The 15,446-nt window shown below is 42.2% G+C and overlaps 1 protein-coding gene across 1 annotated transcript in view; it reads left to right on the top strand.

Moving 5' to 3' along the window:
• The window catches only part of frem1b (Fras1 related extracellular matrix 1b), a 134,679-nt gene that overhangs the window by 77,605 nt on the left and 41,628 nt on the right, over positions 1-15,446 (top strand). Inside the window, exons 23-26 of the mRNA XM_084011537.1 lie at positions 4,155-4,299; positions 10,204-10,345; positions 10,968-11,172; positions 12,910-13,174. Of these exons, the coding sequence (XP_083867663.1) occupies positions 4,155-4,299; positions 10,204-10,345; positions 10,968-11,172; positions 12,910-13,174 (757 nt within the window). The remainder of the gene's footprint in view (positions 1-4,154; positions 4,300-10,203; positions 10,346-10,967; positions 11,173-12,909; positions 13,175-15,446) is intronic.

Here is a 15,446-nt window from a genome sequence, read left to right as displayed (position 1 = left end):
GGGAACACCGAAGCCAGCTTGGGTTGCAAGATTTATAGTGTGCGCAAAACAGATGTGCGACTTCAATCCCGCGTCGCGCACGGCCACGTCCATATTACGTGCATTGTCGGTAACAATAAAGGTGCGTGTCCACAGGCAGCGGTGTTTCCCCGCGTCCCATTCATTGGGTGCAGTCGAATAGTCTTTTTTGCCCAGGAAGGTTCCTAACTGACGAAGTGACCCGGAAGTAAACAAGTGGCCGCCATGATAAGAGCCGTTCAAATTCTCTAAAGGGAGCTCCAATGCTTCCTTTCAGAGCTCCTTTAGCATAGGATGCAACGGACCTTCCTATGCAAAAGGCAAGGAGATTACACCGACTCACAATTCTTAGCGAGAGCAACATTTAAAGTGCCGCACACCTCGGCCGTTCACGAAAACAAACAACATGCCTATTTGCATATTTAACAATCAAGCAGACATATAGTAATTGGAATCAGTGGCGCCGCCAGGATTCAATTCCAATGTACGCACAGAAACGGCAAAATACAACAACAAATGGAAAAATACTTTTTTAAGACAAAAATCGAATGTTTTCAGTATCAGTGAAATCAGTAGCGTATATCATGGTGATAGGCCCGGTGCAAATATTTTTTTTGTGCCCTCCATCCCCGAACAAACACAAGCGCACGCTTGTCAGCACTCCACGCACGCACACACACGCTTGGACACACACGCACAGTACGGTATGATAACTCTCCCGGCCCGGGGAGAGAGACATGCATCGGCTCAGCCCACAGTGCTCAGCAGCAGAGAGGTGACGACACTAGAGCCGAGCTGTATTGTGAAGTGGAGAGGGACCAACACACGTTATGCGCTATTGCGCACACACGCGCGATCGTCCTCTCAAATGCGGCTGCGTCTCTCCAGGTCACTGTGTGAGCGAAAGAAAAGCTCTGACTTGCTTGGGCAGACGTTGTTTGGTGTCACCCGTTAAAATTTAAATATCTAGCCCACCTTCAAAAAAAGTATGCACAGTGCGTACAGGATTCCGGCTGGCGGCGCCACTGATTGGAATAGTGATGATAAATGTGTGTGGACAGTGATAATTGAATGGTATTTTTTTTAATTATTATTTCAATCATGTTACAAATGTTTGACAAAAACGAAACTAAAACCACAAATGAAACGTAAATAAAGCAACAGGAAGGAGGAGCTGCTGGACCTGAAGCCGGTCAGTGAACCAGCTGTTGATAAAACCAACATGTGGAGAAGTGGACGATGCGCTTTTTGTAGTCCATTATTGTAGTTTATCCAGCGCAGACGCATGTCAATCGCCGGTGCCGATCATCAGCTGTCAATCATCAGCTGCCGCGTTATAATGACGTAGCTTAGTGAAAGTCTGGTCGGATTCTCTGAGCACCGCGGTCGACTTTTCCTAACTCCTTTTGAGTTCTCCTATCGCCTTTCCTTAACCCCGTGACGTTTTCCCCAGAGGTCAAGGAATAGCAGTTAGGAATAGGAGTTAGGACCTTATTTTTTGACTATTCGACTGCACCCATTGTCTATGTGAAAAGCTGTGCAATGCATTCTGGTAGTGTCGCGGCGAATGTCGAGAGACGGCGCGCTGCGCGAGTTGGCCGCTCCTCATTTGCCTAAAGTTGAAGTCGAATCTACTTTATGCTAATCAGAGGCGCCGGGGTCGACTCGCCGCCTCGGGAACGCTCGCGAACGCTCTCAAAAATGTGTTGTTTAAAGGAGAGCGCCTGTCAATCATCCTCTAGTGGCAGCACACCAAGCGTGCAATACTGGGAAGCGGCGCGTCCACTCGCGTTTAAAATCGCCCCTGTGGACACGTACCTTAAGCGATGACGTGGTTGGGTTTTTTAAGCTCCCAGTCAGTAACAGCTGTCTGTAAAACCTCAGCTATGTATACCTCACAAATCTCGCGAGACAGATTTTTAACGCGACGGGAAATATCGTTGACTTTAATCTCGCGAGATCCCGTGGCACGAGATCTCGTCACACCCCTAGTTATCACCTATTTGAACATATTGGGATCTCTTGTGTAGATAGCTCTTGACCCACTGCAGTGCTACACCTCTAAGACCATATCTACACCTCTAAGGCCATATAATTTATAATATTGTCTTCCCTTGTTAAGTTTTTTATCACAGCTGAAATACAATGACTTACTTTTGGTGGGAGATTTAAACTGGGACTGGCTCATGGTTGTGTCCGACGACCTGAAAGCACAATGTGATTCTCTTAACCTCACACAATTAATTAATTCCCCTACCAGACCCAACCCCAAATTTTCCCAAAAAGAACACTTGTTGACTTAGTTTTAACCAACATGCCTTCCAAATATGTGACAACAGGTGTTTCCAAATTTTCTGAGTCATCACTGTGTGATAGGGGTCGTGAGAGACACAAGGCTTCCTAAAAGTAAGCCACGCTTTGTAGAGAAGCGCGATATGAAAATGTTTCTTGAACAAGCTTTCTTGCATGATCTTTATCATTTTGACTTGGAAAGGATTGCCCTTTTTGATGATGTTGAATTGGCTTGGAGTTACTTTCATGAAAGTTTCAGTCATATCATTAAAAAACATGCCCCCCTGCGCAAATTCACAATTAAAGGTCGTGATAATCCATGGTTTACAACCAAACTAGTAGAAGTTCTGCATGAGCGAAATTTTGCATGGGCCAGGGCACGTAAATCAGGCTTGGAAACTGACAATTAAGAAATAAATTTACCTCTCTTCTCCGAAATACAAAGGCTGAGTTTTACTTGTCCATGACTACTGAAAGTCTGAAGAATCCAAAGAAATTTTGGAAAACAATTAAATCTTTGTCGTCTACCTCCAACTTAGTTAATCTTCCTTCCAGTATGTTGATTGATGGGAGCAGACTAACTGACAGAACAGACATGTTAAATTGTTTTAACAAACATTTTATTTCCTCTGGGTTCTTGTTTAACTCTAAAGACCCCTCTAAACAACCCACACCGAGTGAAAAGGCCTCTAATGACCCTCCACTGGTTGATCGGACCCCTGGTAATGTTCAGGCTTTTGATTTCTCACCTTTTTCTACAGCAGAGGTTGCTAAAGCTCTTAAAGACCTTGGTCCTAAAAAACACCAGGACCAGATAATTTGGAGCCTCTGTTTTTAAAACTGGCATCTGAAATTTTTGCGGTTCCATTGTGTTACATTTTTATCACCAATTTCACACGCAGATATGAAAAGATTGGGTGCGTATGTAATATCATTAAAATGTTAACCTTCTTAGTTACCCATGACCTGGTTTTGACGTAGGACAGACGGGCCTCTCTGGAGACCATCCTGGACACACTGCTCCACTGCAACCAAAATTGTGCCCACATGGCTACATCTCTCTTCATTGCATAGTTTCAGATAGACATTCCATTATCAACCAGATAAATACAATCATTGAAAAAGTTTATTCATGCTACTTTCAAATGTAATATAAGCTGTATGGCTGGACTTCGTTGCGATTATCCAGGCAGTAGTGCTTGGAAAGTGTCTGAGCGATCTTGATATTCCTGGTAACTACACATGTATTGATATTATAAAATAGGTATAGGCATCGAAGCTGCAACATGCCTCGAACGCCTCTATTGTGTATACGCATTCCCTCTCGACTAGGTATTCAAAGATTTACCTGACTAACCTCCGTTACATCAGTTAGGTCTGTAGAAAAACATTCTTGTCATGTTGGACTGGTAGTGTAACATTATCGCATTTCAGTTTAGCAAAGTAATATTTCTTTTCTTCACTTGGTAACTCCAAATATTACTGGCTTGACATCTTTAACAAGCTAACGTTAAGTACTTAGCTAAGTCTGCCGGATGTTAAGTCTGGACCATATTAACGCACATGTGCTGTAATGTTTGTTTATGTTGTTATCTTTGAAAGCATCTATAGTGTGTGTGTGTGTGTGTGTGTTTCAGTATGTGTTTCCACATACGGTAATGTTTCTGCCTATATATCTTCAACATTTCTGTGCTTTTAATTTGGAAATAAAGGAATGAAAATGGGAGAGAGATAAGCACTCCATTTATAACTGATTCTATATCTTCTTTCTCCCCCTCTCTGCTCTTCTTCCTTCGTACCTTCCCTTTCACCTGCTCTCCTCCTCCCTGCCCCTCCCTCTCCAGGCATGAAGATTGTGTACATGCACGATGACACAGAAACCCTGAAGGACGCCGTGGCTCTGCAGCTGACAGATGGCATCCACACAGTCCAGGGGACGGCTCAGGTCACTGTGCTGCCAGTCAACGACGAGAAGCCACGACTACTAAAGTACACACACACACACACACACACACGTGAGCTGATAGGAGGATTTAGTGCTTTATGCTTGGTTATTTTTCTGGAAATATGTGACTGTGTGACGTATTAGGTCAGGGTCACCCTGAAGTTTTTGCTTTGAACATAAGGATGGCTTCTATTTTTGAAATATATATAATTTGGATGATTACATATTAAAAGTTGAGTAGGTGATTCTATTCAGAAATACTTTCTCTTTTATTACTTGAAATCCTCATAACATACCCATAACAATGAATAAATTAAATGCTCTGATAAATAAATAAATATAAATATCTGTGGCCGTGGCAGGACTGTAAAATCCCCGTCCAAACAAATACATTGGGCCAGAGAAAATAACTGGCCTGCCTGTCTGTCAACGCTTACTTCCTGTTTGTGTGCACTCTGCTGATCTCGAGCACTCATTGGGGCATTCTGAGGGACTGGTTTTGTATGGAGGTCTGAACGAAGGGGACGGGACTTTTTCAGTTTGGCGATGCGTTCAATGTCTCTGTGGTTTCTCAAAATCCTCTGCCTTTAACTATGTAAGGATGTATGTATCTAAGTATGACTGCTTGATGTTTAGTTAAAATCAATTTGTATTATCCCAGCATTGATATTTGTAACAGTTGTTTCCGATTCCAATTTTTAATCAATAGTGAGCCGCCTTTAAAATACTAGCGGTAAGAGTCAAACAAGACCACAGTGTTGGTACAGTCCAGATCAGGTTCCACCACGGTCCAGGGAGACCTGCTAGGCGAGAAAGCACAGGTCCTCCAGGGAACATACACAGGGAGAGTGAGAGAGAGAAAGAGAGAGAGAGGCTCAGTGTGTCACTATAATCCCCCAGCAGTCTAGGCCTATAGCAGCTTAACTAAGAGCTGGCTCAGGTGCAAACCTGAGCCAGCCCTAACTAAGCGATGTCAGAGAGAAAAGTTTTAAGCCTATTCTTAAATGTGGGAACAGTGTCTGCCTCCAGAACCAGAAGGAGCTTGATGGCTGAAAGCTCTGGCCCCTGTTCTAATTTTGGAGACTTTAGGAACTACAAGTAACCCTTTATTCTGAGAGCGTAGTGCTCTAGCAGGACAGTAGGGTTTAATGAGCTCTTTAAGATATGATGGTGCCTGACCATTAAGAGCCTTGTAAGTGAGGAAAAGGATTTTAAATTCTATTCTGGATTTTACTGGGAGCCAGTGCAGAGAAGCTAATACAGGAGAAATGTGATCCCTTCTTCTAGTTTTAGTCAGAACACGTGCTGCAGCATTCTGGACCAGCTGGAGAGCTTTAAGAGATTTATTAGAACAGCCTGATAATAAGGAATTACAATAGTCCAGCCTTGACGTAACAAATGTATGGATGAGTTTTTCTGCATCTTTTTGAGACAGCATTGGCCTAATTTTAGTAATGTTACGCAGGTGAAAGTAGGCTGTCCTTGTAGTTTGTTTAATATGCGAGTCAAAGGACAGGTCCTGATCAAAGATAACTCCAAGGTTTCTTACAGTAGTATTTGAGGCGATGGAAATCCCAGCAATAGTAGCTATATCTTTAGAGAGCGAGCTTCGGAGGAGTTTAGGCCCAAGTACAATAACTTCCATTTTATTGGAGTTTAACATCAGGAAATTGCAGGTCATCCAGGATTTTATGTCATCAACACATGCCTGGAGTTTAACTAGCTGATTGGTTTCATCAGGCTTGAATGATAGATATAATTGAGTATCATCTGCATAACAATGGAAGTTTACAGAGTGTCTTCTAATGATATAACACTGGGTGAAGTGTCTTGTCAATCATGACACAGTGACAAGGGCAGGGATCGAACCGCCTACCCACATTGGTCAACCCACTCTCCCAACTGAGCCACAGTCGCCCAGGACAAATACAGAAACCAGTCCTTTGTCAGAAGCAATAAGAAGGTCATTTGTAATTTTCACCAGAGCTGTCTCTGTACTATGATGTACTCTAAATCCTGACTGGAAGTCCTCAAGTAGACTGTTATTGTTGAGAAAGTCACACAGCTGATTGGCGACTACTTTCTCAAGGATCTTAAAGAGAAAAGGAAGATTTGATAGTGGTCTGTAGTTTGCTAAAACCCCTGGATCTAGAATAGGCTTCTTAAGAAGAGGTTTAATTACAGCTACTTTAAATGACTGTGGCACAGCCTGTTAATAAAGACACATTGATCAAATCTAATAGCGACGCGCTAACTGAGGGTAAGACTTCTTTGAGTAGCCTAGTTGGTATCAGGTCTAGGAGACAGGTTGAAGGTTAAGATGAAGAGATCATTGACATTAGTTAGTTTAGGTTGATTGGAGAAAAGCAGTCTAAATATATATCAGGTCTTAATACTATTTCTAACATTCCTGAGTTTGAGGGTAACGTGGTTCTAATTGAAGGCAAGACTTGAGTAATTTTGTCTCTGATATCTAAATTTTTAAAAAAGATCATAAAGTCTTTAATACTAACATCTATAGGAATACATGGCTCAGTAGAGCTGTGACTCTTTGTCAGCCTGGCTACAGTACTGAAAAGAAATCTAGGGTTGTTTTTATTCTCCTCTATTAAAGATGAGTAGTTGCTCTGGCATTACGGAGAGCCTTCCTTTACGTTTTAAGACTGTCTTGCCAGACTAGGCAGGATTCTTCCAGTTTGGTAGAGTTCTGGATGATTTCAAGATTACACAATTTTTGTTTTAATTTACGAGTTTGGGAGTTATACCATGGAGATAACTTCCTTTGTTTTAGATTTTTCAGTTTTAGAGGAGCAACAGAGTCGAGAGTTGTTCTCAGTAATCTTTCAGATTCATCTATGAGAGAATCGATCTGGGAGGGACTAAGATTAACATAGAAGTCCTCCGTTTCATTAAGACATGGCATTGAACTCAAGATTGGTGGATTCACTTCCATACAGTCCCAGTTGGCAACATTTTTTTGATCATATTCGCTGAAGCCGACACTATGTTCCGATAGAACAACATAAATCATCCGGTTTTAGAAAAAAAAAGTGCGCCTCTACGTGCACGTAGAGCCTGTTGTTTGTTTTGCAAAAATCGACAGTGCCCGGATCATCCTGTCCAATCAGCATGCAGGGCTGTGTTCCTCGGGTCGTTCCACTATCACAGGGGGGAGGCGGAGGGAAGTAGCAACAATCTTCCAATTCCTCGGTTAAAAACCTGAAACAAGGAGGTCCAAAAAAAACCAAGGAAAAGAAAACACTGGTGGAAAATAAGGAAAAAAAGAAAGATCGCAACGGTGCCCATGATAAAACGAGAGTCAACATCGGACCCGCACCCGGACCTGTAATCTTGGAATTAATATAGATTAATCTAGATTAAAATGGCTCATTTGAATTCTGCCGAAGGCATTCATAATACTGTATGTGTGTGCTACCTAAATAATGACTAACTAACTAATTCCGCATTGCACAAGGTGCAAATAGCCTTAGAATTGTCGAGGTTTCCATTGGGAAGCTTCTTAAAAATAAATCTTCCCTGAAGCAAACCCGGTGGCTTCATAGTTACATCCATGACAGCACGTCACGTTTGATGTGGTAATTTCACAGTAGGCATACACAGGTTCGAAGTCTGACTTATTCTCGCCCCCTACAGTTCGGCCAGGTATACATCCGCGCTAAAATGAAAGTGAAAGTCATCATAGCTATTCAATTAGTTTTGAATGAGGGCCAGATGAAATATATGGCTGGAAAATGATGAGCATCACATTAATAGCTACAGATACTGTAAAACACTACGACATATGAGTGGATATATTGTCTTATTTTATCAAGTAAAATATAAGTTACAGGTTTACTCAAATTTCAACAGCTTAATAGTTCATAAAAATTCAGGTAAAAATAGGTTAACTCAGAGTTCCACAGCTTATCAAAAGACAAACTTTATTTAATTAACATAGGCTGCCTAAGGGCACGATACGTAGCATGGCTCGGCATGATTTCCCCCCGCCGCTTTGCACTCACACTGCCCCAGCCCAAACGGGCCTTGGCCTGATTGCCGGTTGCACATATGTCACCGGTCCTAATACTTCACACGCATGGCTTAATGTTGTTTTGAAGGAGCGCCGTCTCTGCATATATTTCTGGTAAACACTCAACCTGCGTCAGAGCATGTGCGCACGAGCAGCTCTGTGGGAGCAGGCAGCGTGAGCGCAGCCGATTTTGGACGGAGACACACAGCCGCATTTTTATGACAAAAAAAACAGTTCCGGTCCCGCTCACACCACGAGTCTGAAGAGTGCAACAGCTTATCAAAATACAGTGTCAACTTTCCAAGTTTTCAAAGTAGAAAGCGACATTGTGGTGGTTCAACGAGGCAGAACAACACCAAGTGCGTAAAGTACACGAAGAAGAATGTAGTGGGGGCACGTGTCTTGCGGAGCAAGTCTACACTGCTGCACGGAGATGAGAGAGGGCAGCTCATATCGGCCACTATACGGCCAGCATGTTTTAATGTTTTTTCCACTAAACGGGCCAGTAAATATGCCTTCGCGGGCCGGATCCGAGCCCTGGTATAGACCCAGCTCCCAACCCAATTTTGAGAATAGATTAACGGCGATATTTTTTTTATCGCCCGATAAGAGTCTCGCCTTAACGCAGCACGTTAACGCCGATAACGGCCCACCATTATAAATAATACATAGTCACCTTCAGGTTGACTATGTTTACTTGGTAAGAAAGTACTTATAAGTATTTATAGGGAAACACGTATGGCTTTATTTTACAGTCCTAGTACATGTTAAGTACACAAAAACTGATATTATAATACTGAGAAAGAACATGACACTTTGACATTTCATTAAGCACCCATGACGCATCATCAAACCAGAATTGAATTCTTTCAGATTGGCAGTCAACGCTATTCAAATGTAAGTAACTGGAACTCACCAATGCATTGTGGGTACTTCCTAGGTTATAACTTAGTATTTACTATGTTTTACTATGGTACTTTCTTAATTTGTATATTATATTACCATCTAATTTCCTAGTAAGTTTCTATTTACTAACTTGGTCATAACTGCACTTTCCTTCTGGTACATTGGTAATACATATATTGTATACCATCTAGTTTCCTGGTAGGTTTTCATGTACTTACTAGATAATAACTAAGTAATTACAGGGTTACAGGATTCACTTGTTGGAATAAAAAATATAGAATTCAAATAATATTCATTTGAGATGTGGAACACATTGACAGGGTTAGTGGAGTCAATGGGACAGGAGGTGGGGGGAAGGAGGTGGAGTAGAAGGGCAGTAACATGTGTGCACATGTGGCGGGTGTTTACAGATAAAATCTGTGACCCCCCTCCACCTCCAGCCGTGATATTTTCATTTGAACGAGTAATTGGGAATTTGCATCCTTGACTGGGTTCCCCATTCTGTCCCGTCATCACCCCACCCCACACCAACGTATGCTGTCCCTAGATCAGTTGTTGGTGTGCGTGGGTGCACTGGCACAGGCTGAGCTGGTACTGTAAAGGCTACTGAGGCAGAAGTAACCCTGAGACTTGGCAGATGCCAGCCTCCTTGTTTCTGCGTTCCTGCAGGATGGATGTGGCAGCTTCCTCTCCTGCGTGGATTTTAGTTCCAAGTGAGGAAGCAGCCAGACGCTTACTGATGTTCATCAACCCCCCCAAATACCACCACCCAACAACACCACCAACCCAGATCTCCATGATCCCGTTGAAAAAACCTGCTCTCACTCTTTCAACTTCTTCCTGCTTGTATCTGCAAGTTCATCATGTCAAAGTGGTCTAAACTTAATTCATTTGTTGAACTGGTTTGATCACCATCCAAGAAAAGTCCAGAAACAACTCAAACTAAGCCCATTAAGACTTACATTATACATAGTGTTGTTATCATTCATTTCTTCCTTGTTGGTGTCCTCAGAAATGCTGGCTTGGAGGTGGACTCTGGTGAGCGCAGGGTGATCTCTAGTGTGGCTCTGGAGGCCCAGGACCTGGACACCCCCCCAAACCAAGTGAACTTCTTCCTAAACAATGCACCACACTTCGGCAAACTGCAGCTCAAGGTGAGAAAACGACCCTGTCCATGCGTTTTTCTTTGTTAGGACCAGTTTTGATTTTAGACCTCAATATTGAAGACATTTAGTAAAAATAAGACATATTGTCATCACCTCTTCACAGACCTGAACGAGGCAGTGCAGTACTAATTTGAGGCACTTAAGTTAGCTTGAGTATTTTTTTCATAGGTTTCACATTCTATTCTCATAAATAAATATTGGATTTGTTTTTAAACTTACTTATTTGAGAGCTTTAGTTATGTTTTAAATGTGTTGATGTTGAATGTTTGTGATTAACTGAAGGGTGAATTGTTCCTTTATGTGTTAAAATGTCTTCTTTTTAGAGATATGTTGTTTTCACGGGACAAATCAAGCTCTTATAGAACATGATGCATTGCTGTAGATTAAACTAGCCAACACTATGTACAGGAGTGAAAAATGGCTGAGGCAGTAAAACACACTCATATTAATCCAGAAACATCAGATAAAACACTGGCAGGGAACATTTTACTGCATAATCAATATTGTTGTATGCATGTATTACTTCTGACTTATTATGTAAAAATGATTGTGTTTTTATTAGTAAATAGAGTTAATGATCTGCTCAGTGTTGAGATGGTTTTGACTGCAGACTGAGTTGGGGTGGACCGAGCTGTCGGCTGGTCACAACTTCACTCAGGACGATGTGGAGATGAACCGCCTGTGGTACACTCACACCATTACCACCAACGCCACTGGGTTCAAAGGTCATGACAACTTCCGCTTCACCCTCAGCGACCTTGAAAACGAGACTCCCACACAGAGCTTCTTCATCTCTGTCCATATGGTGCAGAAAGGTCAGTCACCTCAGTGGTACAGCTGAGGCTACACTTCCATGTCGGCTTAAAACAAATGGTTTCAGAAGGAGGAGGTCTTAAAGTGTTCAGAAAATAAAACATGTCATTGTGAACTGAACTTCATTATAGTTTCAGTGCCGATAGGAAGCATGTTCTCACACACTGGCTCAGCACCTTCTCTAGTCCCTCTGGCTGGTCATCATTCATGTATTATTGATTGATCCTCTCTTCCTCTGGCTCGTCATGCCAGCTTTGCCAGTCGGGTGAACATGGTGTGGCGAGGCCTCAGCACTTCTGGCTCTGAGCCCTCTGATCCTGGAGGAGCGGAGGTGAGAAGCGACAGGCCTCCTCAGTCAGTGAATAATTAACGGGGGAAGGTGGAGCAGCTGTGGAGGGGCGTTGGCTTGTGTCCTCTGGGTGCTCCACCTCCTGCAACAACACTCAACACACAACAAAAAACGGAGACATTTAGGCCCATTTTAATCTGTTTATTCTTACCGTTATCTTCCTCTTGTTAATAAACAGTTAAATACAGTTCTAACTTTAGTCAGTGGATAGAGAGTTTAATGATCTACACCGGGCAAACTCCGGCCCACCGATCAGTTCTGTTTACAAATAAATCAAATTTAAACCCAATGGAAAAAATCCCACAAGTGATAGATCGAATCACTTGTCGATGCAATACCGAAGAGCAACAAGTAATTTTGAACATCAGAATGAGATATATACACAAATGAATGACATATATTGTAATGTATTCCCATGCATGCTGATCAGAGTAATCTCAATCAGTATCTCTTCTCTTACACCATGTGGACATGTATGCAGGAGTGACAGTGAATAGCCTTGAGGTCTATAAAAAAGCCCTTTGTGTGAGTGACTGAGGTGTTTTTTTATTGAGGGTAGATGTACATTCACATCTGTAAATCTGGGTTATAGGTGAAGTAGACGTACTGACTGTGGTAGCACCTCACGGCTCTGCAGATCCTGTAGAGCCAACTATATGTTGAAAATAAAGTCATCAAAACAAATGCTTGTTTAATAACTGTTTTTAACAAACGTTTTAACAAGTTTAAAAAGTTTTAACGGACAGCAAGACTTGTCTATTCTATTGTCTATTCTGTGCTTTTATTAACACTGTTTAGCAACAAAATGTAGAAGTCCCTGCTGCATGATGAATCATTTTTACTTTATGAAACTGCCATTAGTAATGCCAGGGTCAGATTTCCGACAGTGTAGGCCTGCTAAAAATCAAATCTGTTTCATGGCCTACATCAGTAACGCCTCTGAGATCACTACAGAGTCGACAAAACAGAGCAGCATATGAAAAAGGAAAATCGATGTAGAATGAACACAATTTATTAATACAAAAATAAAGTTCTAAGATAAAAGTTGAAGGATTACTTGAAAATGATTAACTTCATAGGGTTGTACAAGATCAACAAGATGTTAATGTTGTAGCCCACTAAATCTCTCTATATCTTCTAGTTTTACTTTTTTCAACTTTCAGTGAAAAACATTTGAATAAATATATTTATTTTAAGGAGCAGATTCATTCTTATTTTGTGTTCACATACAATACAAGTTTTATTTCCTTCTTTGAATTAAATAAAATGTATTAACCACATTTCTTTTGAATAATTACCAAAACATTTGGCAGCTCAAAACAGCTGTTCTCTTTAGAAACCAAATACGCTCCCTCCCCCATTTTGACCTTTTCTATCTGGCTACTTCCAGGTGACTTGGTGCTGCTGAGCAAGGCAGTGCATCTTGTGGAGGGACAGCGGGTCATCCTTAACACCGACATCCTGCTGGCATCGGACTCTGCAGGTCGTCCAGAGGAGCTGATCTACACGGTGTCGGCCCCTCCTCAGCATGGCCTTGTCCACGCTGTCCAGCGGCCAGGCGTCCCCTTCATCATCTTCACACAGCTGGACGTAGCTGCACACCGAGTGTGCTACACCCACGACAACAGCCACCACGCAGACACAGACTCCTTCAGGTGAGAATACACATTGGAATACTGGAAGTCTATTGCTGTTAATACTCAAATGTAATCATCATCATCTTGGTCATTCAGGGCTTTCTGAAAGAAAGAAAAGTGTCAATACCTTCCTGGTTCAAATAAAAGTCAAATTAAAAAAAAAATTAAAACATAATAGTTTCAGCTTGATATTTAAGCATGTACAAGAAGTGTTTAGTAAAGAGTTTAATAAATACAGCATCCCTAAACAACATGAAACTTCAGCTGACTTCTCAGTTAAGTGAAGGTATTTTGCTGCACAGCATTTCTGTTAAAAGTCACACACAACTAGGGCTTTGACTTTTGCCCAAAAATCATATTCGAAGTTTGTTTGTTTATTAATATTAATATTAGAATATATTTGAATATTCATTAATAATATTTTGACCATTAAATGCCTTCAGTAAGACCTATATGGTATGTATATGTTTTGTCCACGAGAGGGCAGTGTATATCAGTCAACGTCAATAGGCAGGCAACGATGTTTTCAGAACCTTTATTTATTTAAGGTCAGACACAAACTGTGTATGCAATCCATTCGGTTTCATCAAGATAAAGATAAATAAGCCATCAAAAATAAAGTCAAATAAGCCAGTCAGGCTAAACTGAAAAGATAAAATGAAGGTAGGCCTAAAAAACAAAACCCCATCCTACCAGCCATTAACGGCCCATTAACAAATTGTTAGGCTCACAAAGATCTGTCTGGCTGCAGTTTATTTCGCTACAGACTTTTTTAAGTTATTTGCCAAAAATACCAGGTGATTCACACGTTCTGGCTCTAGGGAAGAGCGTTGCTTTGTGACTATGTTACCCGCGGTGGTGCGGTCCGACCTCATGGATGTCCCAGGTATTGCCAGGTAGCCGCGTGCCAGCTGGGCGAGATGGGGGTACTTGGGGCTCCTCTCCTTCCACCAATACAGGGGGTTGCTGTTAGACGGGGGTGGGGGCTCATTGTCGTAGGCCGTCATTTCTCTTTGGAATCACATCTTCATTCGGTCTAACTGTTAAAAATAAATTTAATAAAAAAAGTTTCTGTTAATGTGTTGTTTAGGCTACGTCCAATGTAGGGTTTGAGTTTGAGTTGTTATGAAGGCAATCCATAATTGAAACGTTTTGTATTATTTCTTATTGATTATAATAGCATAATTATTACCTGCTCCGGCCGTGTTCTGGCAGTAAACATCGCCAAAGAGGTCCCCCATCGCACTAAGAGCATTATTTTCCTTGCACTGCTGTGGGGCCGTAGTCGTGGCGTTCTCATCGTCGCCTTCCGCGCCTGTCTCCTCGCTGAGGTCTGCAAGCTCCCTCTGGACCTTATCTCGCACTGCCTGCCGCGACTCTTGTTCCAAATGAACCAGCCGGTGAAAACGGGGGTCGAGGTAGCTGGCTGTTTTCAGTAGCAAGAATGCATCTTTGTTGGGGCCATATCGCGCCTTCAGATCAGTTGACATCATTTTTTTCATCTCTCTCATTCCTGACGGGTCATCGGTGGAGGGCTTTAGTTGTGTCAGAAGCATGTACTGCAGGGGAAGGACCACTGATGCTGTTGGGTAGTCTTCTGTTGACAGCACCTGGGTGGCTACTTTGAACGGCTTCAGCACGTCTTTCACCTGCGGGACAAACATATTTAATTACAAACTTATTCTAGCGCCACTAACATTAGATAGCTAGCTAACATGCTATACTGCTAGCTAGTAAGCGCAGATAGGCTATGTGCCACTTGACGTTACACAAAACACAAACTTAGCTTAGCCAACGTTAACTAGGCTTATACGTGAAGCGTTATTACATTTGCAAACAGTAATGTTAACATTAGGTATATAATATTATTAGACCACCCAACATAATTAGCCAACGTTACTGACCTTCTCCATCAGGGTCCACTCCACACTGCTGAGCTCCAGGTGGCTGAGTTTCTTCTCCATTATCACTGCTGAAACAGGGGCTTGTTGATCAGCTGCCCGACACATGATCATGTCGTATGTACTAATCCAGCGAGTGGGGCTGTCGTTGATGAGCTGGACTTGTTGGAGACCAAGGAGCTTCTGCTTGGCCTCCAGGAGGTAGCTGTCTGTAGGGGAGTGCTTGAAATGCTGAGCGGCAGCCTTCAGGCGGCTGACTGCTGTTGCAACGGAACACTCTGAAAGCCCCTTTCTCGCTGCCAGGTTAATTGTGTGAGCCATGCACGGTCATATCCGTGATCCTCAAGTACCTCTCTACAGCATTGACATAGTTGGTCGCATTATCAGTT

Source organism: Eutrigla gurnardus (genome assembly GCF_963514095.1).
Source record: "Eutrigla gurnardus genome assembly, chromosome: 6".
Lineage (NCBI taxonomy): Eukaryota > Metazoa > Chordata > Actinopteri > Perciformes > Triglidae > Eutrigla > Eutrigla gurnardus.
The sequence above is the reverse complement of the archived record's forward strand: the minus strand, read 5'-3'. Positions and strand labels throughout refer to the sequence as shown.